The sequence below is a fragment of the Amphiura filiformis genome, chromosome 3, assembly GCF_039555335.1.
Source record: "Amphiura filiformis chromosome 3, Afil_fr2py, whole genome shotgun sequence".
NCBI lineage: Eukaryota > Metazoa > Echinodermata > Ophiuroidea > Amphilepidida > Amphiuridae > Amphiura > Amphiura filiformis.
Window position 1 is genome coordinate 12,063,263 of NC_092630.1, and position 25,756 is coordinate 12,089,018.

Here is a 25,756-nt window from a genome sequence, read left to right on the forward strand (position 1 = left end):
AATAAATATTTCAATATACCCGTTTCTCGTGTTACTATTGTTTTATATTGTCATTTTTGTGAATAATAATAATAATAATAATAATAATAATAATAATAATAATAATAATAATAATAATAATAATAATAATAATAATAATAATATATAATACCACACTGTTTAAAAACAGTGTGGTACATTTTTAGTTGATACAGCTATTACATCGAGGTAATTTGTAAGCAAAGGAGATCATATTGTGCATTGTTAAGTTTCCTTTTGAAAATGATATATCAAAATTCACCAGCTGGGGTGTTCAAATTAATTTGTTGAAAAACAATTAGCAGTGCTATGAAATACGGTAATGAGGAAGTGGTGCGATTTTTGAATAGAAACATTGTTTAGAAACGTAAGACAATATCATAATCTATCAAATAGAACATACATTGATACTTGGAATGAAATACCAGGGCTTCCATTTATTTCATGTCACGTAATATCATGATATGGTAACAGAAGGCGCTTTGGTAAAATTATTGGATGAGTTTATAGTTTAATTGCACTGGCACAAAATCAAATTCATGATATATATAACGCGCCAGCCACTTTTTTATGCGATGCCATTGCGAATTGCAATGTACTCTCTGGCAATCCATGTTCGATATGTTTAAATGTTCGAAATACATGAACTTTGATCAAGGAGATCAAATTTAAAGAAAAAATAATTAACTTGTAAATATAAGAATGATTGTACAAAATAAGCGCGGTAGAATAAAATAAGTTGAAGAATGACGTCTGTTCTTATCATGTGGTATACATAAGGTATTTGTATTGATGCAATGAGGCAACTTTTATTATCAGGACCGTATCCTCCAATGACCTAGCAACGCAAACTCGTAAAGAAACCAATTGACAATATATATAAAGATCATAAAGTCATGACACCGTCAGAATATTTTGAGAATCAACGTGTATACATGAGGTTCTAAATATCGGGTATGGAAGATATGTCAAGATGAATGTTCAAATTAACGGATGTATCGTTGTCTATTTATGTATTTTTCTCAACTTTGTAGTTGGTGGAACTCGGTAAGTACAATATGAAAAATATGTAAATCTTAAAAGAAATAAATCAAGGAAATGCAAGGAAATATTACAGGTAAAAAGGACCCACACATGTGCGGATGTATTATAACTTGAATTAAATTAAATTAAATTAAATTAAATTAAATTAAATTAAATTAAATTAAATTAAATTAAATTAAATTAAATTAAATTAAATTAAATTAAATTAAAATGCTAAATCGCATATAGCATAGATCAACAACGTTGTAGTAAATGAGAATTTACAATGATAACATTTAAAGTATAACTAGATAAATATATATTGGTTGACGAAAAAACACATTTTATGGGCCCGTCAGCGTCAGATTGCGTGTTGGGTTTTTAATTGTGCTAAAATCATGTAAAATCAACTTTTTTTTAAAAAACTTTTGAAAAAAAAAATTAACAAAGTTTTAAAATAATATAATTTGCAAAAGATTTTTCTAGATTTATTTTAGCCTCCCGACCGATCGGGATCAAAAGATGTTGATTGGAGGAAGGATATTAAAGTTTAAATAGATCAGAGCATACATTAATGATTCGGTCTTTATTTGTTATTCTATTTTATTTACACCCAGGCAAACAGGTGGATACCACACTCGTGATTACAGTAAGTAAATTCAGTTGTGGTATCAGAAAGTAATTTTAAGAAAACTAACAAAAAATGAAATAATAGGGGACTGTGCAATTATTATGAGCAATGGGGATTTTTGGCACGCAATAATGGGGTACCTTATAAATAAGATGCTTTAGAAAGAATGAAAGAAAACAGTACGAGAACGCTTAAACTTGCACCTGTTCCTGTTCGCTGCGCTTATCTATACCAATAAAGCAATATTGTAACATTTTCATTAAAAAATGATTCTGTTAGATTATGTTCCCTTTTAATTTGGAGCCGAACAACTGAGGTAAAGCAAAGACAATTGGAATTTATTACCAGTGCCGCCAATGCGTGTTACTCCGTCGGTCAGGCTACGGTGCTTTCCTTTGATGCTTGTATGCCCGTCGTCACTGTGTTATGAACATCGCGTACGTAATGCTAATATATTATGTGCTAAATTGGATGACTTACTTGTTTTCAGGAAATGCAAGATCCAAGAGAGGGATTCAGCCGATCATTCGGCAAGCAGGTGTTTCTTCTACAAGTAGAATTATACCCACCATTATGACGTCTGATACATTACCGATAACATATAGAACAGGTATGTGACGTGATACAAAACGCAGAATATTATTGTAAAAAATATAGGTAAGAGGCTTATGTGTCGTATATTGGAACATAGAAACATTCAAACAATAACCTAGCGAGATGAAATTTTCCATTTTTTTCTTACCAAACTACCGTAGATAAGGAATATTAAAACTACAAGAGACAACATTGTGTACAAATAAATTACAAAAACAATGAAGTATGTATAAATGGATACAAGAGTGTCCAGCGCTCACTGCATTTAACACAAAGCTTATAAATTGGCTAACAAATAGTCCTTATCGATCTTTATCGAGGCAGAAAATGTAAACACGAACTAGCATTCCAATAATCACAATAGCAACATACATCAGTAAATGCTATATAGGAATAATTTAATTTCTTAATTTGTTAAAGAATTAAACACATACATGTAAAGCCTTGGAGTTGACATTGATGTTTACGACTTCAAAACGTGGTTCAGTTTATTGTCAAGAAAATTGTATATTTTTACTGACTCATCGTTTCTCTTTCTTTGTCCTCCATTCTATATAGCATCATCTGCATTGGAGGGACCTTACTGCACGGCTTGGTCACAAAAACACTTCAAAACATTTGATGATAACTACTACTTATTTCATGGACCTTGCACCTATACCTTACTGACTGATTGTTTAACGTTTTCATTTCACGTTTATATCGAGAATGATTTAAACTGCGCAGAACCGGGAAACTTTCCATGTCAAAGGTCGGTTATCATCGACAATGGTGCACAAGATTTTCCGCTTATAATCCGACCTGGCCAACAAGTTTTGATTGGAAATACAACATTAAGTTTACCAACAATTCAAAATGGCCTCGTTATTGAAGCTATTGATCAAGATATCATCGTAACCAGTGGGCTCGGTTATAAAGTGCAATATCATGATTCGGAAGATGTGATTGTTTACGTAACTTCTGATGAATTTCGCGACAATACTTGTGGATTATGCGGTGTGTACAATGATGACCCTGAAGATGATTGGAGCAGGCCAGATGGCTCACTGACCAATGATCCCTATCAGTTTGGATTGTCATGGAAAGCAGTTGATCGCCGAGGTAATTACCAAGCAAACATATGAATTTTCTTAAATTGTAAAAATGTATTATAAATACGTCTTGGTTTTATTTTAACGTTTTGATGTAACATTTAAATGTTGAGTTATATAATGGGTCAGGAAAACGTATTATGTAAAACAACACTACAGCATTTTGAAATTTTACCAAAATGCTATTGTTCAATATTTTTGCAAAATACTTTGTTATAATGTGTTGTAACGAGTTTCCATTGATGTTTTTGGAAAATCATTGAAATGCTCTGTACGCTTTATTTTGTGTTTGCTGGGTAAGATACAATCATTGTCTTTGCAAATGGAATTAGCTCATAGAAACCAACTGCTTATAAAATGTTTTATGATTCAGCCATAGCTCTCATATAAAAATAATTTAAGATTCATTTGTAAATCAACTTAATATTAATATGTAAAAAGGAGTGGGGTATGGAATGCTTGAACCTCTTGTACGATAGATCTATCAAGCCATTGAACAAGATTGAACAACAGATCCGAGAGGTACTGGGTTTTAGAGTGCACATTGTAGTATTACAAAAGGTACGAAAGGGCAACGATCAGTTTATGCTAATTTGATATGCAAAGTAATGAAATTCCCCCGGGTTAATCCTCAACAGACACACATAACACGTGTTTCTTTTTTGTTGTTGTATGCTTCAGACTCAGATTGTCCTAATACACCCAAAACTCCTCCCCGATGTACAACATTGGTAATTCCACCATACCTGGAACCAGTGTACAAAGATCTAATTCAGTTGATCGAGCACGCAAAAACAACTTGCAGCGCTCTTGTAGCTGAACCATTTGCCGCTTGCAACAACGTAAGTACAGTTTAAGATATCTCTCATAAATTCTCAGAACAGAAAAGAGGATGATATTAGAGTTTGCTATTCCTTTTATCTGCATCTTAAGAAGGAAACGCCTTCAAGTGAACAGAATTAGTTGGCTACTTTAGCTATAAGCATGATTAGATTTGGACCCAATTTAGCTTCTTAAAGGGGGTACTACACCCCTGGCCAATTTTTTTTTTTGCCTATTTTTGCATTTTTCTCAAAAATTATAGCACATTGGTGACAAGTAAGATATGTATAGTATAGGGGCAAGAACTACAACTACTGTACTGCAAATTCAGCAACTCAAAGCAAGTAGTTATTGATTTATTGATCAAATATTGGTTTTCCCTCATTTTTGACTGTAACTCCACAACTGTTGTCTGTGCTGAATTAATAGTCCTTGCCCCTATAAAATAAATATCTTACTTGTCCCCAATGCGCTATAATTTTTGAGAAAAATTGAAAAGTAGGCACAGAATTGGGCAGGGGTGTAGTATACCCCCTTAACACAATGGACGTTATCAAACGCTTTGCACCAACCAATATACATAAAATGCAAGATGCCGTTAAATTGTTTAATGTAACTATCATTTTCCTTTTTAGATAATTGATCCTCAACCCTATATAGCAGCATGTGAAGAAGATATATGTACTTGTGGTACAACATCCGATCCATGCATGTGCAACAGCTTCTCAGCTTACGCACAAGAATGTGCCAGACATGGATTGTCCGTCTTCTGGAGGACAGACTCTCTTTGCCGTAAGTCAGTACTATAAAGTTGTGGATAAGAATTAGGATGTAATTTGTTTTGCTACAGTAACGGACATTCCAGGGCAGCTATCTGGGGTGGGGATCTGTGATTTAAAAGCTTGTTGAAGGGTTATATTATTGACCACCACTTTTATTTGAAGATAAATCAAGTGCAATCTTGAAATGAACCTTTTACACAAAGCAAACAGAACATAGTAAAACATGGCCAATTGATATGTAAAATTAACAATGATCATGATCAATCGATGCAAGTTTTTACATTAAAAATGCAAAAGTCTACAATTTTTTTTATTTGTAAGTCTTACGATGACCAATAGGATGATATCATCGGCTAGGTGTTCCGATGATCATAGGAAGCAATTGGATTATTCAATAATCTAGATTGTCATAATTGTTGTCATAACGTATCATATTAAATGACAGTCTAATATCATGTCAATTACAGCAATGCAATGTAGTGGTGGGATGGTGTATGATCCATGCGGTGCTGGATGCAACCAACTTTGTGGTTCAGTAGTCAGTGATTGCCAGAATCAAGATAACTGCGTAGAAGGCTGCCATTGTCCAACCGGAACATACCTCCTAAATGGTGTCTGTGTGGATGGAGATCAATGTCCATGCTGGAGAATGGGTCAGGAATATCAACCAGGAGACATCGTTACTGATAACTGTAACGAATGGTAAGCACGTTGAAGAACTTACATGTAAGGTTCATATTTTTACACGATTTCGAGCACTATCGAACTTGAACATCAAGCTATTTTCAAGGTATTAACGGTGAAAAAAAATATAAAAAAACCCAATTATAGCAATTGACTAAATATTGACGTCATTGTCGTACATTTAAATCAATGTAACCCAAGATTTTAAAGTTGCAGTAAATTGTATTGAGTTTGTATTCAGTATAATGGAAGGAACTCTGTGTAAAGATATCTGACTGTTTTTGTATTGTATGAAAGTGCAACTTTCAAATCTGGACCTCACTACATTATATTGACCGGTGTTTTGTTGTTTTCTAGCCTATCATATCAAATGAGGTGTCAAAATGCGCAGAAATAAAGTATGCTTCCAACTCATTTTACAGATTTATAATACAATAGCTCGTTTTTTAATAATGGCCATTATTTAATGGGGGTTAGTTACTTTACATGTATATACAGTCTTTGTATTAATATATTCTAAATTTAGAAAAAAAAAGTAAGTCCACGTAGTACAAGCAATGTTTTTGGACATTTTTCTTGCGGGTGTATGCATTTATATTTGCTTGTATTTTCCAACATTTTTAGTACCATGCTTGTTATAAAAATATGAAAAATCACTCTCTTTTTGCCTCGTGTATGAAAAGGTTAATAAATGCGTATCACTTGTTGCCCGAGAAATTTTACAAAATAATGCACTTGTACTGAGATATGGATGCGTCTAATGTTCTCTTCCTGCGGGGGATCAACACTTCAGCAAGCGTGCATTATTTTGTACAATTTCACTCCCAACAAAGTTATACGCATTTTTTTACCTATAAAGATGCCCTCTTATTTCTGTTTTCAGCACTTGCAATGGAGGAAAATGGGATTGTACCAACAACGTTTGCAACAGTAAGTGTGTCATCTTTCTTCCGTAATTTAATGATGTCACATTAACATTAAACCATACATGCTTATAGTATTAGTTTGTTCAAACCAACAAAATTCATATGTTATATGTGAGGTATTGATATAAAGAGTTGATGTACGTGATAATATATTTTTGAAAATGATTATTTGACCTTTTTCAAAAATGTCTTCATAAAATATTGTACATTTAGTTAAAATGTCTTAACAAATCTGTCATTTTATAGAGAATTTACCAAACAGAATTATCTTGACAAAATGTGATTTTAATGTATTTTGATGACTGAAAAGAAGCCAATTGGCAGCCTTTGGCCTTGCTTCTAAAAAGCAGCCATTTTCATGTCTGAACGGTAGCCAACTGGCTGCCTTTTTGATGTGTGAAAGATAACACTTAGTTGCCCAATTTTTGGGAGTAAGGCAAAGGGTAGCCAATTGGATACTTTTCAAACATCAAAATACATTGAAATCCCGGATTGTCAAGCCATGTGTATATAAAGGTTTTATATAAACTGATAACAACCTTCAAAAATATATAATCACGTGTTCGCTGTGACTGGCAACAACCAATGAAGTATGAAGATTTGTAGCTATTTATAATAAAGGATTTCATCGAAACTGATTGCGAAATTATTTAAAACTACTTTTCCGTTCATTGTTTAGTTTAATATTTGTATAGTCAAAAATACCCATGTGTATACAATACGCAGATAATAGAGTGATTATCACATGATCAAATAGGTTTCCATAATTGTATTGGAGACTGTTAACGGATTTATTATCATTACGTAAATACCAACTTCTGTCTTGATGATGATCTTGCTCCTGTTGTCTGGATACATCGGTATTTAGACAAAGATTAAATCACATATTCTTCGTATAACGGACAGCGAAAATTCTTTCAGATTGATAAAAATTTTAAATAATCTGTCGTATCTAAAAACTGAAAAAAATAATGCATCACTGGCCTTGCTTACTTATACTCATTGGTGTAATGTAAGGTTGGTATTTGTTCTGTCAAGTACAACCGACAAAGACAAATAAGGGTTAATAAACAACGCTTGTAGACGTTAAATACAAAGACAAGTAACAGTTAATTTAATTTTAATTAGGGATTATTTCTTGTACATCGGTAATCTTGTCTAATTCCAGTTGTAACGACAACCTAATTATGTCACACAGAATACAATGGTTTAGGAAACGTTATACTTGACGTAGATTGTTTGAGCATTTACGAGGAATCAAGGCAAAATGCATGGGCGAATTGTCTTACAAAGATTATTTGCCCGGTTATATTTGTACGCTCTTTGGTATCCGTGCATCCGTTTACGTCCCTGGGTATAAAGACATCCGTTTTACCGAGTTTTCTTGCTTCGGAGTATTATCGAGATTATTTTAGCCCGGTATAAGTACTTGAAACGAAGTTCTTAAAGTGTGCAGAGAGTTGGTACTTTTACCCACATATTTATTTATTTTATTTTATTATTATTTTTTTTAAAATTTTATTTACAGAAATGTATACACGCGAAAATTATAATTGAAACATTGACTATATTCAACTGAAAATGAAGCATGCAAGCAACATAAGTGATAGATATATAAAATACAAGTATACTTAGAAACATGAAGGTTCAATATTGTTTAAAGTACTTATTAGCATAAATATTTTAATTTATTAATATCCAGCCATTTGTTGGGCCAGCGGTGATCCTCATTATCAGACATTTGACCAGAAAAAGTATGATTTCATGGGTGATTGTACCTATACTATGTGTAAAAATTGTTGGGATTTATCGGATGACTACGAGATTCAGGTAACCAATGCACCGTGCGGTACATCGTCAGGAATAACGTGCACTTACGAAGTTTACGTCAGAGTTGGCGGAGTATCTGCTTTATTGCAAAGAGGCCATGATGTGTTTGTTGACGATAAGTTGGTCCAGATTTTCCCGTACATCGCTGATGGAATGATAATAGATAAACCTTCTAATCTTCAAACAATGGTAATGTGTTATTTTTATTTTATGTGCAAATTACAAAATACAAAGAAAATGTAAATCGATGTAGTATTAAACCAGCAGTGTCTGATTTGCTTCAAATAAAATTATATTTTGATAAGTGTGCTTAGGTCAACTCAAATAATCTGTTTGGAAGCTGTTCAGGAAATAATTTCTTTTTAATTTCTAGAAAATGCCTCATATTCCACCTTAAGCAATTAACCGAAACAAAATGGGTACACCTGACGTTGAAATCACGTTAAAATCAGGTTGAAATTTCGACGTCCGGGCGTCGAAATCAGGTTGAAATCACCATGTATTTGCAACTGGACTTCAACCTGATTTCAACCTTTTGCATTGGAATTGGTTGAAACCAGGTTGAAATTAGGTTAAAATCAGGTTAGGTTGAAACTTCGACGTTGTATCAACGTTGATTCAACGTCGAAATCCTAACCTGTGCCCACTGGGTAAACGCATTTATTACCCAAAAACGAAACGGTAACTTCCAAGAAAAGCTTTTTAATGTCAAGATGCAATTAATCACTTTTACGCTATTTAATAATGATATCAGTGAGAGAGATTTACGAAATTTATTATCAATTATAATAGTTTGAAATTTAATATACAGGTAACGCTGTCTAATGACTTGGTAGTACGTTGGGATGGTAACACTAGAGTGGAGGTTCTAGCTCAGCCGAAACATTTCAATAAAACATGTGGATTGTGTGGAACGTTCAACAAAAACCAACTTGATGATTTCTATACTGAAGCAGGTATGTTGGTAGGATTATTGTTTTCAGAGCCTTTGATTGATTTTTCTGGTTCTTCAATTACACAGTTAGCCTACTCTGTTGCTTAGAGTTGGCCTGGTATCAGGACAGGCATTGGGCTATTCCAGTTGAAATACACACTGCCCCTGTGAAAGATTTAACCAAAATCTTCCACAGAGGGAATATGAGTTTCGAATAGAATAGACAGTCATTTGAAATACTCACTTTAGCTGCGGAAGATATAGGTAAAATCATAATACAGGGGGAGTATGAGTTTCAAAATGATTAACCCAGATCAATTGCATTTGAGAAACAATCTCCCTCTGTGGAAGATATTTCCAAAATCTGCCACATGGGTAGTGTGGATTTTAAATCGAATAGCCCATTAGCCTATACAGCTTACGGTATGAAGCTGTCCTTTCTCTTAATGAAGTCTTGACAATAGGATAATTTCGTATTATGCTTTATTTATGATAGACCCAGACAGTTGTTTCAGATTGTCATTGTATAGAATTCTGTTTTCTATCTATTTGAATTATATCCGAGAAATAAGAGATATGTCTTGCAGGATTTGAACTTATATTCAGGCGTACCCCTCACTCTTTGAATACGCGGATTAGCCTTTGCAAGAAAAAATGAGCTGACATTGATCCACCGTGGAATAAAAAAAAAACTTTATCCAGTGTATTTTGTTCTCGTACTCGTAGACTTACTGTAAGATTGATCTCTAAACATAATCACTTTGCTTTAATTTTGAAAGTTATCTGGCCTTGGGGAGTGGCAACGTGCACAACGATTGAATAAAAACAATACTGTATATTATTTTGATGTTGTGCAGGTGATATTGAAACCTCTCCCGAATCATTTGGCAACAAATGGAAAGTCGATCCAAGTTGCCCCGATTCTTCTCCCGGTGGTGATCCACCGCCTCATCCTTGTGATGTAGTGTCTCAACTCAAATCAAAGGCTGAAGAGGAATGCGGAGTACTGCTACACGGAATGACAGGTATAGTAACCAGCCACAGCCTCTTTTCGCAATCTACAGACAGCAAACTTATTAATGTACCAATCATATTTACCGTATATATCCTACAAAAGACAAAATTAATTAGATACGACCTCTTCCCGCACATTATAAAATCTAAAACACTAAAATAAAATCTTTTAAAATAAGATTTTTCCGGAAAATGTAATCCGGAAATCTTCAAAATGGAAGTTTGTGCAGAAAAATTTCTTGAAGGTGGACAATTGTCTACCTTTGGGCGGACAATTATCTACCTCAACACATCGTAGAGGAATTTTATCGATAAAAAATAAATTTGAAAGATTTTATTTTAGTGTTTTAGATTTGATCCCGTTAATTTATTAGACACGGTTTTCCAAAACCACAAGGCAAATGCAAGTTCAGCTGGCTCCATTAGATGCCCTATTGATTTAAAAAATCGTTACCAAACTAACGCTGTCCTGACGCTGATTTTCATTGATTAGAACAATAAAATGCAACATTTCATTTCGTTCTTTCATTTGGTTTTCGAAAATCTCAACTGGTTTTTTTTTTTATAATAAGATAGGGTCTTAAATGTGTGCTAAAGGGTGCAGGTATTGGCTGCTGGCTTAAATCGACACATTTGTCTCTATTTAGGATATACATGCGTGAACATTGCACTTTAATTATTTTGCTGTTGTATTTGGTATATACTAGTGCCACGCATGTAGAAACTATTATTTGGTAGCTTACCTACTAAATATCTAATAAGGGCTTAAATTAGATATCAGATGATTTCATGAAAATCTTTGCCGCGTGAACCAAAATAGGGTAATGGGGATAGGAAACAGAAAGTGCAGCAGTTTATTGTGCGCTATACCGTACCTGTAGGCATAAACCACAGGCCTCAGCGCATTTTAGAGTAATTTGCTGACACTGTGACCCAAGACACTGGGCCTCAAGGAAGAACAGATGATTAATTGTGTTTTCAACTGATTGAGTGTCCCAGGTTAAAGAAGAAATAAAACAAAACAAACAAAAACACACATAAACAAATTAACAACAATCAACTGTTTACCGAGACGATGCGCAGTTAGTTCCTTGCCTGTAGGAATTCAACTATTTCACTAGAACAAACAGGGATTGCGCTGGGGCTCGAACTCTCATAGTCAGATACCAATGCACCGGAATCTAACGCCTTACCGACTCAGCTAAGATGCACTTGTGAGCGCCAGCAATGCACTACTGCCGCACTTTATAAGGTAACCCACATAGAGATGCCTGATGTGAAGGGATAATCAGTCATTTGAACACCAAAGCTTATAATTTATATTACTTTATCATTGTCATTAGAATGCCACCCATATATTGATCCAGTACCATACTACAAAAACTGTCTTACGGATGTCTGCAACTGCGAACCTCACAACGAATGTCATTGTGATATACTGGAACAATATGCGTCAGACGGGGCACACCGTGGAATTGTGATGGAAACGTGGAGGGACGACGCCATTGGATGTGGTAAGAGAATATAACTTTAGAAGAGTAACTTAACTCTCTTGTCACATTTGCAATGCGTTCTAATTCGAGTTCAGCAAACAAGGAAGCTATCAACCACTAAAATAAGCACAGTGGACTATAAGCTTTCCGTGAAAAGCTCTTGAAGTTTTTTGAGCTAAACCGTTACCAACGATTATTAAGTTATGCAAAATTGCAAAATAATAACTCAAATAGTTCAAAAACGCTGTATCATTATAATCATATTGACTCATTTCAGATGTCATTTGTCCAAATGGAACTGAATACAAGGAATGTGGGCCTTCCTGCAGGACATCATGCGGAGCTTTGTCTTCACCAGATTGTCAAGATATCTGCATTCAAGGGTGCTTTTGTCCAGATGGAAAGGTTAAGGATTACGATGGGAATTGCGTGTTTCCAAGTCAGTGCCAATGTGAAAGGGATGGCCAGTATTACGATGATGGTGATATTATAGATGTAAATTGTGGCGTGTGGTAAGTTGATTTTATTTTTATCATTAATTGTTCAGTAGTATTATTTTTCCTAACGCGATCAAGACAACTGAGTCGTTTATCTATTGTTTTAAATTTTAACATATTTTCATATTTGGACCACTTATGTCGAATGTTTAATCTCCCTTTTTTCTGATTTTTTTTTGTAACAGTACATGTCTGCAAGGTTCATTTAATTGTTCTAATACGGACTGCCCTGAAGATCAATGCAAACTTAATGAAGTTTTTGTTCCTTGTGTTCCGGAGTGTCAAAAACGTGCGAAAATATGCATGAATTTCAGGTAAGTTTTAATCGTAATTCGATATAACAAACAGAACAAAAGTGGAGAACATTTTAAGAAACAAACTTACTGTAAATTGCATTATGTTTAAACAGATATACTTTTTCAAATTAGTGTAGTTTTACTAAGGAATTAACGTGTGCGATACTAATTTGATTTTTGTTTAGTTTGATAATATTTGTACAGCTTCAACCAAAATAATTATAAACAGTTTAGATATACAGCCGCTCAAATTAGCTCCAACTGCTTTGAAACGCCTATTCCCCAAATATATACCGGAAATGTTCTCCATGCTTAAACAGAATGACATAATTTTTGCTACTAAACAGGGTTGCACTACTGATCCAGATGAATGTGTTGAGGGGTGCGAGTGCAAAGACGGTAGTGTTTGGAATGGTACGGCATGTATTTATCCAACAGAATGTCCGTGTTATCATGCTGGTCGTAGCTACAAACCAGGGGACGTACTACAGGACGATTGTGATGAATGGTAAGACGACATCTGGGGGAATAACACAAACGACCATTCGGGTATTTTCCTCGTAAAGACCACTATATTTAGGTACTTAGACCTTGCAGCTGTGAAAGAGCCATGAATGTTACCAAAACAGAGCGCTGACAGATTCTGTTTTGAAAGAACAAAAGCAAGAAAGCAAGAAAGAAAAAAGACAGAAAGAAGGAAAGAAAGAAAGAAAGAAAGAAAGAAAGAAAGAAAGAAAGAAAGAAAGAAAAGAAAGAAAGAAAGAAAGAAAGAAAGAAAGAAAAGAAAGAAAGAAAGAAAGAAAGAAAGAAAGAAAGAAAGAAAGAAAGAAAGAAAGAAAGAAAGAAAGAAAGAAAGAAAGAAAGAAAGAAAGAAAGAAAGAAAGAAAGAAAGAAAGAAAGAAAGAAAGGCAGGAAGGAAGCAAAGGAAGGAAGGAGAGTAAGGAAGGAAGGAAGGAGAAAGAAAGAAAAGTTGTTTTCATGAGAAAGAGTAATAGGTCTAAACCTTCTAACGTTTTTTAAAATACGAATCACTAAAGCATGTCATCAAACTGTCAAAATGATTACTGTTTGAAGAAACCGTTTTAGAATAAAATATAGATTCCCTTTTTACTTTCTTGTAGTGTATGCATGGGTAGAAAATGGCAGTGTGAAGGAAATGTGTGCCCAGGTTCGTATATCAAAATATGATTTCGCTAAAATGATATCAACACGATGAAATGTATCTTCACATTACCTCGAATAATATGACAGAAATAATTTGAACCCTTTATCGTATAAAAACTATTAACTATATGGAAATCATTCAGTAGCTTATAATGTTTCTGCTTATGTCAGTTCAATTTCCTCTTACCACTTTTGTCAGTTCAACTGGTGTCTTCCGCTGCTGATTATATAAGATGAGCGTAGTCTTACAATATCGGTGCCTGGTTAGAATAATTGTATCCAGCATATTAATAAGCATTTGCACGGTGTATCGTTTTTCATTTAATCAAATGACGTTAATGGAAGCACACTGTGCTTAGAATAAGGGTACGATAGAGTTATCGGCACCTGTCGGCGCACCGATAGCGCTATAGACCATATTAGATGTTATGCCTAATTCTACCTACAGGATTTTGCACAACCTGGGGCGATCCTCATTACAAAACATTTGATGGTAAGATGTACGACTACCAAGGAGAATGTGATTATGTCTTAGTCAGCAACTGGGAAACGCAACATCTTGGAATTTCGGAATTGTTTCGCATTTCGGTGAAAAACGTTCCATGTGGCACGTCAGGAGTTACGTGTACAAAGGCCGTTTCAATGTCATTAGGTATGTGCAATATCAGTTAACCTCTTATACCGAATAAGCAAATTATATGGGTAAAATTCTGCAGCGCATTTGTATCTACTGAAAAGGGGTGCTTTTAAAAGGAGGAGGGTGTTGTTGTCACTAGATAAAGTGCGTTTTAGCGATAAATTAGCCAATATCCTGATTTTAAAACTAGCATCCATCATGGATTCAATGTTGCCACCTTTGCTTTGTGTAATGATTACACAAAGCAAAGGTGGCAAAATTGAATATAATTAGATAGTTAACTGCTTATTCGTAATTGTATTTCAAAACAGGTCCGGAAGAGAATCGTCGTTCAATTACGCTGACTCGTGGTAAAGCAATTGAAATTTCTCATGGCGCTGATACAGATTTTTACGTCAGCGAAGTTGGCTTGTATATCTTTGTTCATACCAATATTGGAGTCACTTTGTCTTGGGACCGTGGCACGTGGGTAGAAGTCAGGCTTGAACCGTTACATCATGCCAAGGTAAAATACATAAGACAAAACATGAAACTTGTGGGGTCAAAGGTCACGCAGGGTCATAGGGGTTAAAAACGTCATTTCAACTAAAAATGCATCTCCTTCAAATTAGGCGACACGGTCTGCGTTCTTTGCCACTTGCGTCTTCTCTGGTTGTAGAATTGTGCATTTCTCATTGATCAATATATTTATAACCGTGTATAATATAGGTGTATAATGTTACTATCACTATTTATACCATTTGTAATGATCATTATGCATTTTACATTATGATATAAACTTGAATCAGCATTTGACTAACATAACTGTGCCAAGAAAATCTGCCTTATACATTTTTTTAAAATTCTTAGGTCGCAGGACTTTGCGGCAATTACAATGGTGACGAGTCAGATGATTTTATACCCTCGTATGGTGGAATGCCAGTGACATCACCAATCGAATTCGGTGATAGTTGGAGGGTAACTATCATAACTTTCAAATTATGTTATCTACATACTTATGTATAATAACACTTTCAACTGTTGCAACACAATCTGTAAGCCAAAGAAAAACATGGTCACTTTTGTTGCTAATAACATACACTGCGTCAAAAAAGCATCCGAACACTTTGAAAAAATCTTTACAATTTTAAAACTAAACCCTATTTGGGTAATTTGTTTTAAAATAGATGCCTTATATAATCCTGCACATTATGACACCCCATTACAGGTCAGTTTTAAAAGTGACAAACTGGTATATTCAAATAAAATTACCCAAAAAAAGGTTTAGTTTTAAAATTAGGATTTTTCTTTCAAGTGTTCAGATTGTTTTCTGGCCAGTATTCAATGGAACAATGAATGTTTCCAAGGATGATGGCCCAAATAATCATTTGGCGAAATATTGGCTTATCTTGACCCACAATCACGCCCAGTTAATACAAAAAGGTGACACTGGTTGCCATAATGTGTCTTCGTGTTAATACGTCCCTCTTGAAGCCTATTAAATGTTAAAGGCCATTGCAATGCACCAACATAATTATAATGTACTTGACGAGTGCCAACGATGACTCGTTTTTACTTATTTTTTTTTCAGGAGAAGAGTTATTGTCCTGGTGCACCTGACATCGGTGACACTTGCCAAATAAATCCGCACCGTCAAGTATGGGCTCAGATGAAATGCGGAGTGTTGAAATCGGACACGTTTCACCCATGCCACTGCGAAGTCCCGGTCCAACCATACTATGAGCAGTGTGTTTATGATGCATGTGGCTGCGACATGGGAGGGGATTGCGAGTGTCTTTGCACCGCCATTTCAGCGTATGCTCATGAATGTAATCGTAGAGGTGTACCAATCGCTTGGAGAAAGCCACATCTTTGTCGTAAGTAGAAGAACTGCAAGCCGATGAATTAAAACAAAATACAGACTTGTTAAAATAGATTTCTGCAAGGAAGAAGGACTGTTATAGACTGGAAAAATCATTTCTTGAAAAAAGTAATATTTGTCTTTCTAACATAGCGGATAAAAACATAATTGAATTGTTGTTATTTGTAATATATTTATAGCTTTGATGTGCGATGGGTGTTTGCATTATGAACCGTGCCTACCAGTCTGTAATTCCACCTGCAAGAACATTGACAGACGACTTGAAAATGGACAATGTGAAGATACCTGTGTTGAAGGATGTGCCTGTGAAGGAGACAAGTTCTTTAAGGATGGTCAATGTACCGATGTTTGTGCACCTGGGTATACAACCGAAGTACCTATTTTCACATTGCCACCAGCGAACACTACGCCTGAAATACCAGTTGCAACAACGTCGGGAAGTCCTGCTTCAACGACACAAAGTATGTTTGACAATTAAAACCATATTATAACATTTCTGTAAAAATAGATTAGTATTTATTTTCCATAAAATGTTAGCTTTACTGTCAGATATGTCCCCTTTTAATTTTGAGCCGAACAAGTGTGGTAAAACATAGAAAAATGGAATTTACTACTAGCGCCCATGCATGTTACTCCCGCGGTTGTAATACGGTACGATCCTCTGGGTGTGTGTGTATGTGTATACCGCACGCCGTGTACGTACTGTGCATACGTGTTCGACTAATATTTCCATCGTAATAATAAAACGCCGGTTCCATCGTTTTATTCAAAATCTCAGATTTTGACAGAACTACAGCACCTAAAGTCTTAATTTTTGCACAGTATCTTTATTGTCTAAAGTACATTACAATCGTGTAAAAATCAGAATTTAAATTTTTTTTGTGGGCGTTCTCCTCAGCAAATGTTATAATATGGCTTTAACTATGTAACTTTACTTCAATTAAAAAGAACATCCAGAAGAAAGAAAACATAAAGAATATTTTCTCTTTTTATATTATTCTTCAATTTATTGATCTCAAAGAGTTTCCATTTTAATAGTCTCAAATTTCTATTAGTAGTATTATAACCTTTACTGTGATTTGATACGCTTAAAAGAGTTATCTCAAAACCACTTAACTACCCGAATTCCCTGAAGTTGTCTCTGCGATAAAACAAGTATCACTATATTTTCATTTTCACAGATCGAATAACTACGGTACCCACATCTCAACAGACGACAACTTCAACTCCTTCCACATCTTCATCTCCGACAACACAAACGGTACCTACAACACACGTGTCAACAACAGAGGGCAGCACGACACCAGAAGTCACAACTTTAGATTTTGTCGAGACTTCAACAGCAGAAGTAACCACAGAAAGTAAAAACCAAGTACAAGTGTTCCTTTGACCAACACAACAACATTCCGGACTTCATCACCAGGATCTACATCACCACTTAGCAATACAACACAGATAACTGTGACAAGTTCTCAACCACCGGAGATAATCGAAAGTACCACAGTTGAGAGTACAACTTCGGAAGATCTTGAGGTTTGTATCTTTTTGATATGCTTTTATTCAGTTACAACTCATCGCAGAGAAACTGTTCGTTAATTAAGGAATGGGATATATCAATAGGTGCTTGGCCTGCCTGACAAACATTCACATAAAAAGTCCGTTCACTGCATTTGTTTTTTGTTATGCAATGATTATTGATGTAGAAAGAGTTACCCTTTTCCACATATTTTAGAGTCATGATAATGGACATTTTCATAATTCATAAGTATGTTTCTCTGCCACAGAGATCAACTACTGCCGAGGTAACCACGACTTCTCCGGGTTCTAGTACAACAATGAGAACTTCACCCTCTATTACCACGCCATCGGTTGCTGTACCTACAACACCTGTTACCTCTCCAATGATAATAACAACAATGGTTCCGACAACACCTCCTCAGACACCTTCAAAAAACACCGCCACCTGTAGCCGAAACAACCGAATCTAGTACAACCCTGAAGTGGAATTTTCAACTGTAGAAGTAACTACAGAAGGCAAAGAGACAATCCTTCGACTAAAATGGCAACCACGACTCCGGCTGCAAACCCAACAACTCTTACACCAAGCTCACACCCACCTGAAGTTGTTGACAGTACAACAGCGGAAACCACAACTTTGGAAGACCTTGAGGTAAATATTGAGTTGACCTTTGGATGATAAGATGTGAGTGAGATGGATGATGAGATTTGACTTATCCATTGAAGCTCATCAACTCGCAACAAGGATTTTTAAAAATTAGCATAAGATTATCAATTACGTGAACAACTGACAATTCATACTGTTATAAATACTATTCTTCCATCGATAATTCATTTCAACCCATTTCAATGCTACAGACCTCGACAACAGCTGAGGTAACCACGACTTCTCCAGGATCTAGTACCACAATACGTGCTACAACGTCTGCAACTCCGCCATCAGTTTACACATCGTTTACACCATCAACACCTGACAACTCTACTGTAAAGACAACAGCATTACCAACTACACTTCCTCAGACACCTTCAAAAGCAACGTCACCTGTAGCCGAAACAACCGAATCTAGTACAACCCTGGAAGTGGAATTTTCAACTGTAGAAGTAACTACAGAAGGCAAAGAGACAATCCCTTCGACTAAAATGGCAACCACGACAACGTCTGCAAACCCAACAACCCTTACACCAAGCTCACAGCCACCTGAAGTTGTTGAAAGTACAACAGCAGAAAGCACAACTTTGGAAGACATTCAGGTAAATATTAGGTGGTTGACCTTTTTGGATGATAAGATGAGATGGATGATGAGATTTGACTTATCCATTGATACTCATCAACTCGCAACAATGATTTTTTTAAATTAGCAACAACTTATCAATTAAGTGAATAACTGACAATTCATTCTGTTATATAAATACTATTCGTCCAAATCATTTTATGATAATGATAATGACAAATAATAAAAATGAAATGTTAATCAGAATGCTCACAATTCATTTACCCATTTCAATGCTACAGACTTCGACAACAGCTGAGGTAACCACGACTTCTCCAGGATCTAGTACCACAATAAGAGCTACAACGTTTTCACCATCAACACCTGACAACTCTACTGTAAAGACAACGGCATTACCAACAACACCTCCTCAGACACCTTCAATAACAACGTCACCTGTAGCCGAAACAACCGAATCTAGTACAACCCTGGAAGTGGAATTTTCAACTGTAGAAGTAACTACAGAAGACAAGGAGACGCTGCCGTCAACTAAAATGGCAACCACGACATCGTCTGCAAAACCAACAACTCTTACCCCAAGCTCACAGCCACCTGAAGATTTCGAAAGTACAACAGCGGAAAGCACAACTTTAGAAGACATTGAGGTAAATATTGAGTTGACCATTGGATGACGAGATGATGATTTGACTTATCCATTGATACTCATCAACTCACAACAAAGATTTTATTTTAAAATTAGCATAAGTTTATCAATTGTCTTGTAGTATACTAAGCTTATCAATAATGTGAATAACTGACAATTCATACTGTTATAAATACTATTCGTTCAAGTACTTTTATGATAATGATAATGACAAATTTTTAAAATGAAATATCAGAATGACCACAGTTCATTTACCCATTTTAATGCTGCAGACCTCGACAACAGCTGAGGTAACCACAACTTCTCCAGGATCTAGTCCCACAAAAGAGCTACAACAACTTTAACTCCGCCATCAGTTTACACATCGTTTTCACCTTCAACACCTGACAACTCTACTGTCAAGACAACGACTTTACCAACAACACTTCCCCAAACAACTACAAAAACATCACCACCTGTAGAAGAGCAAACAGAACCAAGTACAACATTGAAATGGAATTTTCAACTGTAGAAGTAACTACAGAAGGCAAGGAGACAATGCCGTCAACTAAAATAGCAACAACTACAACACCTACAAAGGCAACTACTCATACACCAAGCTCACAGCCACCTGATGTTTTTGAAAGTACAACTGCGGAAAGTACAACTTTGGAAGATTTTCAGGTGAATTTGGGTTTTGTTTAGTTTTGTAAAATGCGTTAATGGTCGTGTATGTTCACATGTAAATTTAGTTTAAATACACCATTATGTCGATAATTGAAATTCGGGGTATTAGTAACTATAATGAATTATTATCTAACTGGACTATTAGGTTACAACAGAAGAGAGTATGACGACTTCGAAAACATCTCCACCAACCACCACACCAACTGAACCACAAACTACAATTTGCACACCAACATGGCGGGTTGAATGTCACTGGTCAAATTGGTTAGATGATGAAAACGGTACAGAAATATCACCGAGTGATTGGGGTGAATTTGAGTTAATATCGGAACATCGATCTCGTCACCCAATGCTCTGTTATTCTCCAACTGACATTGAGGTATAATAATGTTGTCTTTAATATAACACGATAAATCAACAGAATTTGTGCAAAAGCCTATAAAAGTTACTTAATGGTAGAATACAGATGTTACTATGTGTTTCATATTTTGAATTATCCCTTAGTTTGTGGAAAATAATTACACACATTACTAAAGGATTGGTACAACTTGTATCGTAAGTTGTTAAAACTTGGCAGTTATATAAGCTGTGATAATTATCGTGTAGTCCTATTCAAAATGTATCATAAACAACATAAATTAGACCATAATGACGAAAGTTAAACAATTACTCAAAGCTTATCTTTGCTCACCCGAGAGCTTTCGGAATTTATCACTATTCCTTGTTCACTCGGTTGATGGACTGGTGAATGATGCTTGTTACTGGTCAGAAACCGTCAGACCGTGCCGTGAGTCACGTGTCTGGCACTGACGCAGTAGGGAGTTGTAAGCTCCAGAAAGTCCATGGCGGCCCTGGTCTCGGTTCAGGTAACTTTTATCAGTCCTGATGTGTATTAATTAAATACATTAGACCATTCTATGGTTATTTCTTAACATCATTCTTTTAGCGCAACCTAACAGTTACTATCTTGATATATTTCTCTGTTAGTGTGCCCTTGCTTCAGATCACGATGTCAGCTTTAATGAGACAGGTCAAGTAGTTACCTGCGACAAGCGGGAAGGGTTGGTGTGCATTCATTCTCGTACGCAACCAGTATGCAATGATTACGCCATTCGATTGCAGTGTTGCCAGAATGTTCCGGATGTTGTGTGTCCGACATCGCCTCTACCTACTTCACGTTCTCAGGTAAGTCTAACACCATTTTCAATTTTGCTCAATATACTCTCGAAGTTAAATGGGCATTTCGTGAACCGCATCCGCATCATCCTACTTTTCACAGAAAAGAAATTTTTATACCACTTGAAACCTCTGACTACATAATGTGTATGTACAAAATCGATTAATTTGTTAAGCAAAAATAACTTCAAATTTGAATTACGTTCTGGTGTACAAGAAAATAAGTTACAACACAATGGCCTATGGATCAGGGCAATACACACACATCATGCATGACTCGCAAGCGCGAAATCGGAATCAACTACATTTGTGGGAATAAGCTTTTTTTGTTGATATCTACTGAAAATGGCATAAAAAGAGGCAACTAGGATCACGAAATACAAATTAAATTGTAGGAAATGTATAATTTTCTCATAAGCTCGCCACAATTTTGTGGTTTATTGTAAAACTTGAAAATCAAGTCTTTTCTTTGTGTGAACAGAGTCCAACATTTGAAACTACTCCTACAATAGCAGCTACCACCACGTCATTCGTTACGTCAGTCCAACCTACAACATCCACTACGACATCTATGCGACCTGCAACTACTCCCACACCAAGCTCTGAGCCACCAGAGTTTATTGATAGCACCACCGCAGAAAGTACTACTCTGGAGGACTACCAGGTTAATTTTATACATTTCATATACATTTTGATTTCAAATTTCCTCTATATATAAGTCTGACACATATGTGTGTGACGCGTTGTGAATTTAGAATTTTGAACTTGTGGATCTATCTTGCAGACAAAATAACTATAATACAGTAACTTCTTAATTGTTTTTATCATTAAGAGATTATACTGCTTTACATTACAGTGTTTAATACGACAGTAATTACCCTCTCCCACACAAGATTCAAAAAATGATTCAAAATTTTAAAATATTTAGAATTGTACATTTCCATGATCATAATTGGAATCAGCATGAAAATGCATTAAAATAAGTACAAACACGCTTAGTATTGGGTTAGTGGCTTTTGAGATAGCTATTGATACTTTGAAAAATATCTCAAAACATTTAATGTTGAAGCCTGTGGCCATCACGCAGACCATTAACTAGGAAAACCCCAACTCTATTTCAGGTTACAACTGAAGAAAGTATTATGACAACAAAAACATCTCCGTCAACAACAAAACCTACTCCGACTACAACAATGTTTACATCGCAGACTACAGTTTGCACACCAACATGGCGGCTGGAATGTAATTGGACTGATTGGTTAGATGATGAAAATGGTACAATTATATCACCAAATGATGGGGGAGAGGTTGAAATAATAGCAGCCCATCAACTTCGTGACCCAACGATTTGTTCTTCTCCGATTGATATTGAGGTACGATATGTTATGTGCAAAAAAAGATAAGCCTAAGCTACTATGATATTCTTGCATAGTGTTCACACACATTTATTTATTTATCGTATTTTGATGGTTGTTTTGTGCACCACTGCACTGTTAAGTAACCCGGAATGAACAATACTTAATACCATCCACTTTTCTTTCAGTGTGCCCTTGCTTCAGATCACGATGTCAGTTTTAATGAGACAGGTCAAGTAGTTACCTGCGACGAGCGGGAAGGGTTGGTGTGCATTCATTCTAATGCACAACCAGTATGCAATGATTACGCTATTCGATTGCAGTGTTGCCAGAATGTTACGGACAATGTTTGTACCACAACACCAACTTTACCTTCAGAGGTATGTCAAGGTCATATTATTATTTTATCATGATTACCATTGTGTAAGAATAGAGGACGATGGGCAATAAGAGACTGGAAGTAATTAAGATCTTTCATTAAAAAACATTTTGAATAACGTTTTAAAAAATGAAAAGAAGTTCAACCTACTAAACAGGTTTTGGATATTTGCACATGGAATTGACAAACAATAGTTGCTATGTAATATCGTAATTTGTATAATTTGTTCAAAAACTGCATCCTGCATCGGAAAACCCTAGAAAATCATCTTGTTTTAAATACCGAATGTTATTCTCAAATATGTTTAAAGACCTGTTTGTTCATATTCTAATATTTTTGAACAAGGCATCTACAACTATTCCGTATAAAGCCACGACTACAGCACCGACAACTAAAGCCACGACTACAGTACCGACTACAGTACCGACTACTAAAGCAACTACCATCATGACCTCCACACCAACAACTATCACACCAAGCAAAGAGCCAATTCCTGAAGAAAGTACTTCAGAATCAACTACATGGAATCCAACGACTGCAATTCAGGAGTCTACTACAGGAGAGGAGCACGTCAAGCCGATCACGCTATTTCCACCAACACGTAAATATAACTGCATTAATTAATATCATTGTTAAACAAGGTGCCAATACAACCAACCACAAACATTGGTGTTTTAATAATACAGCTACAAAATACTCCCTCCACGGAAACAAATAACCCTCCCTGCTGGGTACATTTTGAAAATTCTGATTTATATTAAAATAAGTTTTCCCGTGCTTCTATTTGGTTTGATTGTGTTCTGCAAAACACATTAAATTATATATATTATTATTCATCATCATCCTTCGGCTGCGGAACAGGCGACTACAAGTTTCCTCCAGCTACATCGGTCTTGAGCCATCGCTGATAGTTGACCTTGACTCAGCATGCTGTCCATATCCCCCAAAAGACACTGGAAGTATTTCCAGAAGAAGGTTGCCGTCCGGGTTTCCTCTTGCCATTAGACTTCTCCGTAGTCCACTTGCCAATTGTGCATACTCTGGCTATTACATTTAAGCTTAAAACTCTGATTTAATTAATGTGTGCACAATTGATAGATTTTCACAACTGATCTTTTCAGTCACCGCACGCCTCTATTTGTTAGCTTCCCAAGTTTAGCTCGGATAATAAACTGGCAGATTCTAAAATTAGAATTGTTCAGTATTGAAGTGCCATTATAGTTATGCCATTATGATATGTTGCATTCAATAATATAAGCCTACGTATGCTTTACTTTTACTGTCACAAACATAATTATATAAACTTTTTCATAACCATTTTATACTAGTATTTTGATGTAATAAATATCAGTATAATTTCGAGTTCAACTGAATGCGTTCATCATGATTAATAACATATTTTTATTTATCAAAAAATCTTGCCATGAGTTGGTCTCATATGAAAACTCTTCTGTTTGCATTGATTGTGTTCTGCTAAAAGTATATTATAGTTTGTTCATTCTGATTTGATATTGGGAATGTAAAAGTTTATCTCCTAAATTACGTGGTGGACAATGCGTGTGTTGATACTAGAATGGAAATGAATTTTAACGTCATTTAGCAAAATTAAACTCATTTTATGTGATTTCTACGAAATTCCATAGTAGTATGAGACGATGCCAATTCCATATTTTTTTTATGAATTATGGTAATGCTTCCCGAAATGGGACAAAGTTTGGAAAAGTAAGAAGTCACAAAGAACAATTTTCGACTTCGATCCTTCTTTTACGTTTGTGGCGTTTTTAGCAGATTTTCTTATATTTAAAGAATATGAAAGTAAAGAGATTTAATTGTAAGGGTATGCCTATTACTAATGTGTGTATGTGTGTTTTGTCCATTTGTTTGATGGTGATATTTTTAATAACGGCGATCTTAGGTAACTCCCAAATAAACAAATGCAGTATAGTGTGTATCTACTACAAAACGTTGAAAATAAGAAAGGAGCCCAAAGTTTTCAAACTTGGTCCCATTCATGAAAATCATTATCTTATTTACAATGCATTCTGACATGCATACCATTGCTTTGATTGCGTTTTTTTTTTCTTGTAAATGTATGTAGTTTATTCCCGTTTACATAATTTTGTGGGATTTCTAAAAAAAATTAGAATATTCAAAGGCATGTCGTAGAATTTCGTCTATCGTCTAATCGTCCAATTTCATTATTTCTCTTTTTAGCCCCTGGATTCGAACATAATCTGTGCACCGCAGAGGACACTGATCCCTTCATTTTGTCGCGTGAAGGGTGTTTCTCAGAGGAAATGGTACTCAAGCAATGCGGAGGAAGATGTAATGGCCAGACGCTTATATACCTGTTGGATGGACATGAGGTCGTGGAAAGGATTGTAAATGCTGTCAACCCGAATCGTTTGACAAAGACAATATCATGTTACAATGCTTCGATGGTAGCACAAGACAAGTCGAATTGGAAATTATAAGTTCCTGTTCCTGTCA

At 35.5% G+C, this 25,756-nt stretch overlaps 2 protein-coding genes across 3 annotated transcripts in view; both read left to right on the forward strand.

Moving 5' to 3' along the window:
- The window catches only part of LOC140148035 (uncharacterized), a 232,172-nt gene that overhangs the window by 126,370 nt on the left and 80,046 nt on the right, over positions 1-25,756 (forward strand). The gene's annotated exons all lie outside the window — the stretch shown is intronic.
- Positions 992-25,756, forward strand: LOC140147803 (mucin-6-like). Its single transcript, XM_072169550.1, has 28 exons — positions 992-1,065; positions 1,659-1,690; positions 2,163-2,282; positions 2,825-3,367; positions 4,039-4,199; positions 4,815-4,971; positions 5,429-5,663; positions 6,529-6,575; positions 8,274-8,590; positions 9,213-9,357; positions 10,193-10,360; positions 11,693-11,863; positions 12,120-12,354; positions 12,983-13,143; positions 14,248-14,451; positions 14,748-14,941; positions 15,286-15,393; positions 16,007-16,292; positions 16,477-16,758; positions 17,479-17,669; positions 18,674-19,066; positions 19,329-19,691; positions 21,344-21,541; positions 22,014-22,196; positions 22,654-22,905; positions 23,076-23,267; positions 23,612-23,867; positions 25,481-25,756. The coding sequence occupies exons 1-28, from the start codon at positions 992-994 to the stop codon at positions 25,738-25,740; spliced, it is 5,928 nt and encodes a 1,975-aa protein (XP_072025651.1). The 3' UTR covers positions 25,741-25,756.

Bases quoted from the DNA above. Each gene is read 5' to 3' on its own strand.
- LOC140147803 (XM_072169550.1), top strand. From the start codon at position 992: ATGAATGTTCAAATTAACGGATGTATCGTTGTCTATTTATGTATTTTT. The intron at 21,542-22,013 runs GTAAGTCTAACA...TTGTGTGAACAG, and splicing joins TACCTACTTCACGTTCTCAG to AGTCCAACATTTGAAACTAC. The intron at 22,906-23,075 runs GTACGATATGTT...CTTTTCTTTCAG, and splicing joins CTTCTCCGATTGATATTGAG to TGTGCCCTTGCTTCAGATCA.